The sequence below is a fragment of the Anopheles nili genome, chromosome X, assembly GCF_943737925.1.
Source record: "Anopheles nili chromosome X, idAnoNiliSN_F5_01, whole genome shotgun sequence".
In the NCBI taxonomy this organism is placed as follows: Eukaryota; Metazoa; Arthropoda; class Insecta; order Diptera; family Culicidae; genus Anopheles; species Anopheles nili.
In genome coordinates this window covers 13,053,671-13,068,436 of record NC_071293.1, presented here as the reverse complement: position 1 = coordinate 13,068,436, position 14,766 = coordinate 13,053,671, and the positions used below count along the sequence as shown (strand labels likewise).

The window sequence follows — 14,766 nt, the reverse complement described above, 5'->3', positions numbered from 1 at the left end:
GCCGCTGGCCTTCCCGGGAGGTACCATTTAAAATCATTTAGCGAGATCAGGGAGCGGCCGTGAATTACGTGTACATCCTTTTCCACCTTGGGGACAAGGAGGACTCCCCGGCAAGGAGTGACCCCGAAAAGGGGAGCCAGGACCGGGAAAACTGGCCAGGTTGCGTATGCAAATATCAATATCGCATCCTGAGAGCGTCACAAATCCGAGGGGCTTCACAATCCAAACATGCTCCTTCCTGCCCACATTCGAGCGCGGAGGGTGATGTTTTATGTTTTATTTCGGGGTTTTATATTTTCCGACTAGAGTCCTCGAGCTGCTCGCCCACACGATTCGTGATTGTCAAATCAAACGCTCGTAAAAATGCCGGCATGTTCCGAGTAGTCGGTGGAGTGCGAAGAAGAGCCGAAGTGATGCTACACGATGTGCTTGATTTCCAGGACTTTTCTGAGAGGGCTCTACTGGTATTTCTGTTTATGTTAATGATGCTAATTTATTTATCTTTGTTCCGCCTCGTTTGTCACTGAATGGGTTTTTTTTCTGTAGGCATGTTTGCCACAATTATCGGCAGCGTGATATTTGATATACGTTAATTTATTGCGTTCATTTTCAAAGATGAATAAGTGATCTTGAGAGTTTTCGTTGTGTTTCAATTAACAGATATGTTTTATGGTTTTGAATATAAATAGCTCGTTTATTTGGCACTCAAATATTCTTCGATTCACTGCACGCTACATACATTACGCCTGTGTCCTGTGTAGTGCATATTACATACTTTCGGTGTACACTATACGCTCGGAACGCCCTAAGAATGTGATTTAATAAAAGCGCGCGCCAAACCATGCAACGGCATTCCACCATGTGTGGTGTGGAATTCTAACGAAAACTAAAAAAAGGAAACTATCCCACAGCTCAGCAACGACTGCAGCACATGGATGCAAAGAATGGACCTGCACAGAACCATCCACCCCGAAAAAGGATGCAGAATCCACTTGTAATTGTTCCGAAAGAGCAAACTCCTGCTCTCCCCGCAGATAAAACGGCTACCTAATTTTTATTGCAATTTTACGTGCCGACGATGGCTTTAAATGGGAGGCCATATTTTATTCGCGCGCGGCAACAGCGAGATAAATATGGCACCTTGGTTGCGATTCCGCGGGAAGCCATTAAATCACTCGACTCGGCACGCTCGGGGAAAATTTACAGCCTGTGTTCTCTCTCTGGAAAAGGGCACTAGAGCCAGGCCAATAATCGACCGATTAGGAAACAAAGCATTAAATTATCCGGCGAGCGCGTGCCAGCATAAATACGCCAGCGTCCAGCTCAAGGGCCAGGTAAAAGGCAAATTTTAATTGTTTTCCATGTTTCGAGTGTGTCAGAAAACCCGTTGCAAAGGGTGAGAGAACTGACGCTGAAAATAGAATATCGAAAACCAGTCAAATCCCCCGGTCGTATTCGTCCTTTTTTTCGCTCTTTCTTCGGCTAATGGGCTTTCTCATTCAGCTTGCTGCCTGGTGGTTTGGCTCCAATTAGCAAAATGAGCAGGACGGGCGTTTCCTTCGAAGATGGAACAAAAAGGACGAAAGAAAATGTGCCCTACCGCAGTCCACTAAAGGACCTGAATATCCTGCTGGACAACGCTTTCGCTTGAGATCACGCCGTAGTATAATTAAAGAGCACAAGAACGCACACGAGTCACGACAGCAAGAATCTCGTCCGCTTCCGATGCGATTGTGATTAGCTTCCGTTGGAAGGTGCCGTTTGCGGGATGGATTACGGGTCCCGGGTGTACTTGTTGATGGCATTTAGCCCTTTTGGAAGGTTCACCAGGGGCTCGGGCGTGGAATACATTTAGCGAAGGTATTCAACGGAACCCCCGAGGGTGCGTTCGATGAATGAACGCGCTTTTCGCCAGCCTCGCCAACTATCGCGATCGAAACCCAACTCCTTCCGGGTTTCTTGACGACATCCGCCAGGCTTCCTCCCACAGTTCATCGTTCAAGCTTTTGCTAGGTGGGAGGCGAATATGGCCGCATATATTTTGGAATGTCGATGAACGGGCGCGATTGGAAACGAAGCGTTGTGCTTTCTTACTTCCACTGCTACTTGGTTTCGCATACGTGTGGGTTCGATTTAACGTTAAAATCGAAGCACCAGCTGTTTTTTTCTTCCTAACCCATTTTCCTTTCCACCTCCTTCGTTACGCCCCGATTTCACGAGCGTACCGCTGTATCGATCTGAATAAGCGTGTCGGTGGAAAGCCGTTCTCGTGCTGTTCTTTCAAAACCCAGCAGGTGGAAGAGTTGCTTACGGTTATTGGAGCGGAATCAGCATTTATTTAACTCGATTCACTTATGCAAACATGGTGTGAAATAGTGCCACCGGATGTGAAGGTACACGAGAACCAACGGTGTGGAGTTCGTCCAGTGACGAGATTCGAGAAAAGCAAACATTACGGCACGGAATCGATCGTATCCTTCGAGAGTGAAGCGTTCCGTTAGGGGCCATCTGATATCGAGCTGGATGTCAAAATAAGCATCAGTCACGGTGTCTTAATTCATCCATCCTCGCGGCATAATCGCTCCCTCAATGAAACCCACTCGGAAACAATAATTTCCCTCGCTTCGGTGAGCTGAAAATCCATCGCATTCGTTACAGCCACCGATGGAATCGAAACACCGGTAAAAGATGTCTCCACCGCAACGGTGAAGCCGCCGAAAGCCGGAAATGCAATTTTGAGCGATCAATTTTTATCGCACAAATCCCTCCGAGGGGATCCGAGAGTGGCATAAAGACGCGCCGCTTATTAAATGAAATATTCTATCAATCAACGTCCGCGCGCGTCTCCATCAAGGGGGCTGGACCGGAAAATGGTCGGAAAAACGATAATAAAAGTGGAACGAAAAAATCCCTCCCCCCTCCTATAGCTAATCCCTCCGGTCTTCGGTGTTTGGCGGAAACGCAGCGGGAGCTGAAGACGTTCGCAGAAAGCCCATCCTGCTCAGGTATTGGCAGGTCGGTGTTCATTCACACGCAGCCCGTCAGCCGAGGTGATTACAGCTAATCCCAGCAACCGTTCCATCAACAACCCCGGCCGGCATTAGGGTCAACCAGGCCTGTGCACTCGCGCTGTCGGCTTTCGACCCTGTTGCGGCTTAGCAGAAAGGATAACCGTGCAGGCGTGGAAAACTTTCCCCGACTTTTCCGACCCACGGCCAACGGGTGATAACTTCGGAAAGGGTATCGGAAACAATGAAGCGAATACCACGCGAACGAAAACACAAAATAAACAAAAAATAGCCAAATAATACACACGACGGTTTGCAATGGCGGATCGCGCCGGTGGTGGGTTGTTTTTCCCGGGCACGTCCCGTCCGGCTGAGGGAAAACTCAATCACTCCCGCGTTTACGCGGTGCGTTCCGTTCATTTGAATATTGATTGCTTTCATGAATCGTAAATCTTGGACGCCCTCCTTTAGCCGGCTCGATGTTTCGGTGAAGTCGACATACACCACGGAATGTCGACTTGTTTTATCGCCACAATCGGTGTCCTTATCAACTTGAAGCGGGACTCGCCACTCGTATTACGGAGCTGTTGTCAATTACGCGACCTTTACGACGTTCCCTGGAAATAGTTCTGCTTAACCTCTCGCAATCAGATCTCGCGCTAGCTGTGGGGAGATATTTTGGAGCCCCTAGAGCTTCATCGCATACCGGAAATCGTTCCGAGAACAGGCCACTTTCGTGCAATCGACAGCGAAATCGCAATTTTGAGACGTTGCCTTGGAAAATACTGGTCTGCTTTTGAGGGAGGCATAATCATCAACCCAGGGAAATTGAAATCAATGGAAGACCACCATAGGCCTTTGCTTAGGCGGCACATTTTATCTTCAATCTGCGATTCGTGAAACGTCCAAATTATCCTGATTTGTAGCCGTGGCGCTTCTTTTCCGTCTCTCAGGCGTTCGGGTTTTCTCTCGCATTTTTTGTTGCTTCAATCGAACTACTTCAGGATCTGTGCAAACGTAATAAAATGCAAAGTTTGTTAGCCGATCCCGCACTCGGCGTGTGCCATCATTAGCTGGTGCGAGCGGTGCGTCCGAACGTGTTGCGGTCTCTTTCCTGCTGGAAAGCGCCTCAATTTCCCACTGTCTACGGAAGTGATTTATTGTTACTTGCTTGCTGCCTTCGTACAGCACGCCCACCTGCACATGGGTGGTGTAAATCGAACATCTACTTTCGTCGAAATGCTTGGGGTTTATCGGGAAAGTCGTTTATTTTTATGCTGTTTTTTTTAAGGAAACTTTGCATATTTAGGATAGGTTTTATTTATTCTTTTTTAGTTCACACAGTAATTAAGGAACGGGGTTTTTTTATATTATTATTTCAGTCCTTCATGAATCTTTCATCGAACATGCTTCTTTGCGCTTTATTTCAGAAATGTGTGCTTATTTGAAATGAATCAATCGAGTTTCTTTAAACCATAAACAAAAAGAATTCACGCACGCATACAAGCACCCATCGGAATACCGATAATGCCAACACTCCTTGTGGAATCTCCCAACTGAGTGTCATGTTTTTAATCCAATATGAGAGGAACCGATTTTTAAGCCAATCTCATCAGCAACAGATCTGCAACAGGCCCCGACATCCCATTGCCATGTGTCGCGTTGCGTTGCCTTTCATTTTTTTCGCATCGTTTTTCGCGTTTTTCATCCCATTTTCGGGTCCTCTTTCCCCGATGGAAGAAAAAACACACCAACGTTCGTCACACGCCATTCGGGAGGACTCAAATTTCTTCTTGCCATGATGCGTTCCGTTGCGAAAGGCTGCCGAAAAATAAGCCAAACAAAAGAATAGCAAATGATGCAGAGAAAAAAAAACAGCTCTTCGTCGAGGGGAGCTTAAATCAGTGTATGGTTAATCGAATCCCAACTGTAAATGGTATGCGGCCTCGGGGACGAGCCCTGGAGGCTCCTTTCGGTCGATTTCCACCTTTAAGCGACTCAGCCGCGTGTAATTCGACACCACCCACGCTGGTTATCAGAGATAATTGCACCGCGAGGGTGTTTCTTATCCCTTTTTTTTTCTTCCCCTTTTCTAACGCTGCCTTTGGCGGCGAACGAAAGGGCTCCGGTGGTGAATTTTCGCACAGAAAAGCACGCCCAGTCCGTTCTCCGTGCGAGCTTTGATGTATTTTAAATATATCCAACGGGCAGGATCACATCCTTCCCGCCCAGCTAGCAGGCAAGTGAAATTGTTTCGCACAAGCAGAGCAACCGAAGATAAAGGCATGCAGATGGAGCAAAAGACGAAGAAAACAATGCCCTCCCGAAGACATGGGGAGGGAAATTTGGGAAACAATCCGAAAAACATTACCGCGCCCATGATTGCAAATTCTCCGGATGTTAATGTGCGCCGTTTGATGCTTATGTTCTTTTTGGTTGTAGATGGTGGGAAGTGTGCGAATTTTCCAGTGGATTTGGGACGGAAGACGCGGGAGATTACGAATGTGGAGAGAGAGAGAGAAAAAAGAAAACAACTTGCCCCATTCCTGGCCAAAATCGGGCCGCACACCTTCTTCGGCTTCGAGCAGTGAGTTTGGAAGCTGGAATTTACGTTCATCCTGAAGTTTGCTTCCGTTGTTTGTGTTGATATTGTGCCTGTTTTTTTTTTTTCATTCTCTAAATGTACTTTCCTGTGCTCACTGCCATGACAAAAAGGCGCAAGGATCCGAAGGGCCAACTTTCATACGTTCGAATTTCGTGAATGTTTAAGCGCTCGCGTGGTCCGCGGAGGTTGGGCTGGGAAAAAAAAACCGGAAGCAACCACCACTTGCGGGAGAAAAGAAAGACGGTGAAGGGAATGCAGTTGACCCGTCGGAATATTTACAAGCTACCTGCCCCCGTTTCTTCCCTTCGATAGGTCACCGAGGGTAATGTACATTATTGATTATAGGCAGCGCTTTTCCGACGAAATGGGGGCGCCTTTTTTCGCATCCGGTTTTTTTTCTCTAGGAATCGAGCTTCAGAAAAATTACACGAGGAAAAGGAAAACTCGAGAATCATACACCGAAGGGCAAAATCAAAACTTTCCGACGGCATTCGGTGACGGTTCCGGTGGCAGTGGTGTGTGTATGTGTGTTACACTCGCAAAACTTTCACATCCGTTTGGTGTTTGGGTCGTCATCGGCCGGATTCGAGCATGCGGTGAAAGGGGCACACATAAAAGGAACACGAAAAGGGCAAGCAAAATAAAACCATCTCCCTTTTTCCCGAGCCTGCATTGAGGACGGTCAAACGGTTCTCCTTCAAGGATTGATCCGAGAGTGATCGTTTGGGTGGTGCTGTGCGATTAGATAAACACTCCACCCCGGAAGTGAGTTGGCGCGGGATGTTGAACGCTTTTGCCGGAACCGGAAATGCTACCAAAGACGGCACTTGACAGCACGCGTGCCCCAGACAACCAGAGCGGCGAATCAGCTGAGGAAGATTACTTTTCTTCTACTTTTCCATATGCCAGCGCCCTGGGTGGAAGTTATGAATAATTTATGCGCTTCCGTTTCATCCGCGGAAATGGTTCATTTTTCATGCCCACTGCAACTTTCGGCCGTGCAGGAATTCGAGCGTGGATGGCAAACCAACAAGTATACTGAAATTGCACCAAAAAACACTATCGGTGGAGGCGCCTGGTGTTTCACGTGGGCCCGCAGTATGACCACGTGTGGGTGTTACTCTACACCCAGGATGAGGAAAAGAGATAACGGAACCAGATCCACCCATCCTTATTCCGCAATAAGTGGCTTATTGGTTGATGGGTTTCGCGGGCGAGAAAACATCGATCACTGCTCGATTGGAAAATGCTGCAACCGTTTCCATGCAAGCTCACTGTCGTTGATGTATATTTTCGGTTTTTGATTCGGTTTGATAATTTCGATTGAGGGACCTTCACGGGTCGCCAGGAAGTATGCCGGTGGTTTGGTGGCAGGATGCGAAAGGATCGTGGTAGCTTGTTACCGAGCCCGCAATCGCTTTCGCTTCTTCATCAATCCATCCACCCAACGGAAGGGCGGTATTTAGGTACCGTTTGAAGTAGTAACACAGTCCTCGTAGGTGCCTGTTGGCAAGTCACTCACGGGTTGACATTCTGTCAGACGCAAGCCTACAATGTTTGGTTCATTATTTGACTCTCCGTGTGCCGGTGGAACTGAGCGTTACGCCAGAGAAACATTTCACCGTCCACGGGGTGGCTCGATTCGATTATAAGGCGCGTCCGTTTTCAAAACGAGCGGGCAAGTTGGCATCGCAAGCCACGCGGCTAATGGATGTTAATTTTATGCCAGCTTCTTGGAAGCCCATCCCGGATGGATTGCTTTATCAGCAGCCGTGGTCTGTCGCGTGCTCGCGTCTTAAACATTGTCGCGAGAAACGCCTTGCAGCATTCCGAATGCGACTGCTTTACTCTGGGATTTGGGTGCGAATAAAGCGCAAAGTAGCGAAGGATGTACGGCGTGTTTGTGAGGCAATGAATACAGAAACAAGGGCAGAGCATTGTTCAGACCAGCTAGTTGTCGTGTATTGTGCTCGCGAATGCTATCGAGTTGTTCGCAGGAACATGTCAATCGCAGACACCCGAATCGCAAAGCAAACAGCGCAATCTGCAGCATGTATGGTGGCTGTTTAGCGTGTGTCGGGAAGGATACTTCAAAGGATGCTATTATTATCCATTTTTTTTACACAGCAATACACAAAACACACTCTAGCACACCTGTTGAAGAACCATCCCCAAATGTTGTGTCTGTAATTTGTTGCGTTTCTATCGATTTAAGCTCGCTTTAAGCTTGTCAAGCCGTTCTGATAGGAATGTCGATGGATGCTTTTGGGGACTGGCTTTCCGGAATGTCTTATTACCTTCCATTGTGTACGTAAAATAACGCGCATTGTGGCAGGTAAGCTGCAGCTGCCGGAACCAAGCCGAAAGCGGTTCAGCATTGAAGCATGTTGCAATTGGACTCGGTTCTAGAGAATTTTCTAAATGTCAGCATCCAACGACAGCAACATGGAAATGAGCTATACTCAAGCTAGACGTTACCATCGGCAACGGAATGATGATGTCGAATTACGATTCTAAAATTTGCGAGCGTAAGCACAAACCCACAGTCAGTTCGTTGCAGCTTCATTGGAGTTTTCGCGGTCAAGTAGAGCACGTTCGAGCACGGTACCTGATCGCGCAGGCAGGTGCAGCTTGCAGGATGGTGAAATAATTATACACACAGCCTGTCCAGGGCGAGTGTGACACCTTCCGCAATAGGGGTGACTGGGATGAAGCAACTGGAGGGATGGAGAAGACTCGCTTTTCACAAAACATGCAACGTTGGTGCGCAGTTACTGTGAGCTTCTGATGGGGGGAAAAAAACTCCTGTTCGGTTTCAGAGGTGGGTTGTCATTGCGAATTCTAGGAATGTAAGTGAAGCGTGATCGAGTTACTGTCACTTTGCGTTCGGAAGGTTTAAGCTCTTCGGGGTGAGAGAGTTCTGTTTGGAGTCGGATTACGTACCATATCAGGAAAAGTTTGCTTCCTGAAATGCACATTAGATAATTACTGCTTTATTGGAGTCATTTACCACTCAAGGTAGGGAAATTGAGCAAATTGATTCTGGAAAATGTGATGAAGAGATTAGCTCGCCAGCTGCATGTATGTTTGTATTTGTGAGGAAATTCATTGAATGTTGGGAAATACGTTTCTGTCGGAATTCACTTCAACCGTTATTACTAAAATGAACCATTATTCTCAAACTATAGCCATTCAACACCGTTCAGCGATGAAGTCTCTCAGCTACTATGACGGTGCCAGTGAGCGTGTGGGAGAACAATGGAATGTCCTTTCGAATGTCACCTTCCTCCAGCCGTTTCTGCCAGATGAGACACCATCAATGCCGGGTCTAACACCAGTCGAAGTAGGGCTGAACGTGTCCTTGAACCTACCGGTGAATGTAACCTGGTCGGGTGACTTCGCAGCCAACGATACGGTAACGTACGAGATCCGGGACGCGCTCTGGATCGTCATTCCGATCAGTATCATCTACTCCACCATCTTCGTGATCGGTGTGCTCGGGAATGTCATCACCTGCATCGTGATCTCGCGCAACAAATCCATGCATACCGCGACTAACTACTATCTGTTCAGCCTGGCGATCTCCGATCTGCTGCTGCTGGTGACAGGTTAGTATCCGCAATATCTGACAACTGATCAGGGCTGTGTTCAGTTACTTGTGTCACCTTGTTCGGACCTTGACAGCGCAACTACTTCGCAGGTGTTCCGCTTGATATCTACCGCACATGGTACCGGTATCCTTATCCTTTCGGAACTACTGTGTGCAAAATCGCTGGTTTTGCCGCCGAAACGTCCGCCAACGCGACCGTACTCACAATTACGGCCTTCACCGTCGAAAGGTACTACTTGGAAAAGGCCATTTTAGAAGCGCTTTCCACTAAATTCCCTCACGTCTATAAATATTCTATTTCTTCATCGAAATGGTCACAGGTACGTCGCCATTTGCAAGCCCTTCCTGTCGCACACGATGTCCAAGCTGTCGCGAGCTGTCCGTTTCGTGTTAGCCATTTGGCTGATAGCGGTCAGTCTGGCCGTCCCGCAGGTGAGTTCCACAAGCAGTAGAGGACATACTGGGTCAATGAGCAGCACCTTCTCGCCCGCAGGCTCTCGCGATGCAGATAGACGAACAGTTCCTGACGTGCACGGTACGCCACGAACCTGCCAAGCATCTCTTCTTTATCTCCACTGTGCTGGTGTTTGTGTTCCCCATGAACGTCATCACGATCCTGTACATCTTGATCTGGCTGCAACTCCGCCGCTCGAAGGTTGTTCGGTTCGGTACCCAACGAGGCTCGAGCGTCCTGTTGAAGGTAAGGCATGAAGACACCTTAAAGCCTGACAGATTGGTGGAAAGGCTCGAAATTTAGCTTGGTGCAGGTGTTGGTGCGAGCCATAATCGAGCTTATGCAAATGAGCGTGCTGCTTGCTGCAAACAGAAGCAAACAACTAACACCACAATAACGAGCTCGAGCGTAACCAATAAGAAGCGTTGATGTGACAGCTCAGAAATCGAAAATGTGCAAGCGTTCGCACGCATACTGGCTCAGTTTGCTCCACTTCTACTCCCACATCCTATTGGCAGCAGTCGGCTGACATAATAAAGATTTCAAAGAATGAAGGATATTAATTTATTCCAGCTTATAACGGAATCGTCGGCTGCTTCTGTCCGGGAATCTCTCATCGTTCTATGCACGATTGCTTCTGACATCGCGTTTGCTCTCGACTTTACGAGATTGGCTCAATATACTGTAGTTTATTGCGCACAGTATATAGTCCATGCCACGTGTGTCTCGTAGATGTTGCAGACGCGACTTCTTTCGCCAGGATCATGAGTTAGTTTTTTGATATCCTAGCTCCTAGCCTTCGAAATGTACGCTCAGAACAGCGGAATCATCATGCATTAAATAAATAAAAATAGGAGTAATTAGGCTGCCGCTTTCTGATTCTAAACTTAAGCAGAAACGCTGACAGCAAGCATAGCTCGTGCCACTCGCTTTGGCTAATTAATTGATGAATTATTGAGCTGCTTGATGTCGCCGGCAGCCTAGTGAACTTCCTAAAAGTCTCGCTTGAACAGCTCGATGTTAATAAAGCCTCCGGCTTTGGTTCCACAACCCATAGTCAGGATGGGCACAGAACTACCTTTCGGGATGCTTGTTAGCTAGCTCGATTCAAGCCGCTTCTTCAACCGCTTAGTGTCTCATTATCCTTTCGCTTCTCGGGCGTTCTTTCTGCCCAACACTCGCCCTCTAACCACTTTACCGGTCGCTGCTACTCCGCTCTCCCCCAACAGCACAGCATCTTCAAACGCAGCTCCCACCGAACGGTCGTCACGCTGCACAGCGATCGCACCGACACACCCGACCTGCACTACAGCGAGAGCGCTCTGATAAGTCCGTTGCAACAGCCACGTTCCACCGATGCACTGCGAGCACCACCAACATCACCTCTGCTGCAGCACACCAACAGCTGTCCAGCAACTCCCGAGCGGCAGGATCGAGCGAACAGCGATGAGCAACCGACGGCACGACAACACCGAGCCCTCCACCAGCAGGTTCGGCAGCAGCATCACCGCAGGTCGCAGAGCCTGGCGCAGTATCGGTACGGGGCTACGGGAAGTCCTGTGAAGGGAAGTGCCAGTGCTGGTGGTAGCCATCAGCAGCTCGAGCAAGCTCTTTCGGGTGGGTCAGAGGATGGTCGAATAAATTACTCCAACCGCACGCAGTATAACAGCACGCGCCATGTGGTGAAAATGTTGGGTAAGTAGTCGTGGGTCGGGTCGGGGTTGGTTGGCAGCATCGGCTTGTTTGAGGTCTGTAGGTCCCGGTTGCAGTAGGTGACCGTTCTCGTTATGGTGGCGTTTTTTGCAGGCTCAATAGTGAAACTGAAACAATGTTTAAAGCAAAATTTTGAAGCACTTTTTGAAGACTTAACAGTGAAAATGAAACAGGCTTTAAAGGAAGCAAACTTGATGTGATATCTCTCTTCTACTATCTAAAAAGTAACTACAGCGAGTTGTTAAAATAAGTCACAAAATCCGTCGTGCGAACAGACGGTTTAAGGAGAAGAAAAAAAAAAGTAAAAATGCTCAGCAAATGTCAGGCAACGTATAAACGTGGCAAAACAGTGAACGAATAATTTGTAGCTTCACTCCACGCCCGCATGTAGGCAGGAGCCGACGAACAGCGATAACTGAATAACACCACTTTATTGCAGCACCATTGTAGCGCCAAACGTCCTGCGACGCCTTCAAACAATGTCACCACCTCGTGGGAAGTCTCGCGAGACGCATTCGTGGTGTGTTTGGGAGGGCGTCCCTACGAACGCTGCAACTGACGGTTTTAGATGAAAGTGATATAGACTACAATCAGTGGTTGGCCAGAAGCGTGGTTGGGTTTTCCTAACACCCGACCCGGCACAAAGTATGCCCTAGCGTTGTCGCTTTAAAGCGTGCTAGGCGATTTCTGGGAATTTTGATCCCGTTTAAGGCGGTTGATTAAGCGAAGAATGACGTTATTAGTAAGATAAGGATCGCAGGGTAATGCGGAAAGGGTGCGTGTGTATGTGTGACACCGGGAAATAGAGTATCCATGAAGCGTCGAACCAACGACACCATCAGCCCCAAAATGGTAGTATTATAATTTCTGTTTAATGCCCCGAAAAGTCCAAAACCACTGACACTCGGGTAACTTTCACTCTATCATTTTCTCTCTGCTTTCTCTCTCTCTTTCTCTCTCTCTCTCTCTCGCACACTAACTCTCACATCTAGTTGCCGTTGTGATCGCGTTCTTCCTCTGTTGGGCCCCGTTCCACGCCCAACGGTTGATGGCGGTTTACGCGAACGAATACAACGCAAACGACGCCATCCGCATGGCGTTCGACATCCTGACGCACGTGTCCGGGATTCTTTACTACATCTCGACCTGCATCAACCCGGTGCTGTATAACATCATGAGCCTGAAGTTCCGCGAGGCGTTCAAGGTATGCTCGGGGCGGATCGGTACCGCTCACCTCTCACCCACCAGCCCCGCCAGCCTTGCGCACCCCTCCTCCCGCGCCCGTGGTTCCGTCTCCGAGAGTGCTCCCGGGGTTGCCCATTTTTAGTGCCCACGCGTAATGTTGGACGTACAATGAAGGGCTGGAGGAGAGAAGAGGGAGTCGAGGTGAGGGCGCTTCAGTCGATCCTCTCTCTCTCTCTCTCTCTCTCTTCTCCTATCCTTGCAACGCATTTGATGAAAAGCGTGCCACCATAAAACGCATCAACTGGAAGGCTATCGTGCGCGCGAAAAACCACGTGGTCGCGAACGCAAACCACAAATCGATGTAAAAGCGCGCCATTAGCCGGTATGGTGGTTGTGCGGCGAGTGTGGGCCAGGTGGGTTGAGTGGGTGGGTGGCATCCGCACCGTATCCCATCTTTTACGTCACTCTCTTTCCTCCCGCCCCGCCCGGCCGGTGGTTAGGGATGGCGTGCAAAAATTGAACGTACGAATCATATGCCAGCCGTTTTCTGATGTGTGTTTTGTGTTTATCTGTGTGTGTGTGTGCGTGTTTGTGTTTTCTCTGTTTCGTTTCTCGTTTTTCTCTCTCTCTCTCTCTCTCACTCGCCCTCCCTCGCCCTCGTCCCCGTGGTACGTTTACGATTGCATCTGTTTTCCACGGGAATGGCGTGGAAAACACGCAAACGACCGCATCGCCGAATGCAAACATTTCCCGTTGCACGCATCGTATCGGTGGGTGAAACGAACAAAAAAAAAAAACACACACGCCCGTCTCCCGAAAAACCAAAACCCCCCACGCATCCCCAAACCCAATCCAGGAGACGTTGTCCAATTATTTTTACCCCCGCTCAAGCCAGCCACTAAGCGAGGAACTGTTTTTTAGGAATGCATCGTGGCGTTCAAATTCAAATAACTCCCACTCGCTGAACACGTGCTCGTCCGGAGGCATGTCCCACGCAACGGAGAGTCCGCGTGGACCAGGGGCCGAGCGGCGGGTGCGGGGTAGGCCACCAGCCATCACCACCACCACCACCACCACCAGCAGCAGCATCATCAACCCATGCAGCTCGGCCGTCCCATTGCGCTGCCCACGTCGGCCGCTTGTCGTGTCGTTTCGCACCCGGAAACGGCCGCTGGCGAGATCGAACGCACCGGAAGTGATTCCAACCGCGGCCAGCCGTTCGGATGGTTCGGGTCGACCGCAACGCAACGATCCGATGGTGTCACACCGGCCCATCCGGCCAACCGGTGATAACGAGCCGGGCCGGCGCCGGAAAGCGGACGGTTTGTGCTTGACCGGGCGGAACGGTGTGTTGGCGGGTGCCGTGAAGGGGAGGTTGGCCGAAGAGCGGTGTCCTGCCGAGAGTGATCGGACCGGAGTCGAAAGACACCAGGCTACCGAGACACAGAGAAAGACCGTTTGTGGCTATGACCGGTCGACCGTGCAGTGTCAGTACGATCTATTTCCCGAGTTGCGTTGGATTTATTCGGAAACGACTGCGATGAAGGATGTGCGTTGTCTTGCGGAAGAGGTCCCACGGGATGGCTCCAGGAGCAGCCGTCCGGATGCAGTCCAAAGCTCACCGGTACAACCGGATGACCGGAAGCTCGCGATGGTAAAAAAGGCGCGTTGATGCGTGCGTAGCTGGGAAGCTTTACGCAGAGGTGAAGCTTTCGTGAAGCTTTTGGATGACGTGAAAAGGATCGCGGTCGGTTTCTTCCGGTGGACTTGGAAAGGAGCAGTTCGAGTTCACCCCTAGCAAGAGATTCGCCTGCACTACCAGTCGCAAGCAGACCTCTCGATTCGCATCGGTCCATCATGAGCAGCTCAAAGCTTTTGTGCTTTTAACAGAATTTACCGCAACCTTACGAGAGAGATAGAGAGAGAGAGGGAGAGAGAGAGAGAAATAAAGAAAGAAAGTCGAAAGCTTTCATTGTGTGCCGCAGGCAGCTAAAAGCTGACCAAACATGTAGCGTCCCATTAGACAGCGCGGGTTTATTTTCGTTCCGAACGAACTGTCAAATGGAGCTTTCACAGAATGAATTCCAGTTGCACGAACTGTGAAGCACGTAACCTGCAATGAGAGCTTTCACAAATGAAGCTTTCGAAGGGAAAGGCAGCTAATAAGAAAGCTTTTTGTGTTAAGCTCCAT

General features: G+C 49.2%; 1 protein-coding gene across 1 annotated transcript; it reads left to right on the top strand.

Moving 5' to 3' along the window:
• Window positions 1–8,821: 8,821 nt before the first annotated feature.
• Window positions 8,822–14,247, top strand: LOC128729000 (D(3) dopamine receptor-like). Its single transcript, XM_053822650.1, has 7 exons — window positions 8,822–9,221; window positions 9,314–9,452; window positions 9,544–9,655; window positions 9,717–9,923; window positions 10,907–11,372; window positions 12,383–12,594; window positions 13,432–14,247. The coding sequence occupies exons 1-7, from the start codon at window positions 8,822–8,824 to the stop codon at window positions 14,245–14,247; spliced, it is 2,352 nt and encodes a 783-aa protein (XP_053678625.1).
• Window positions 14,248–14,766: the final 519 nt, after the last annotated feature.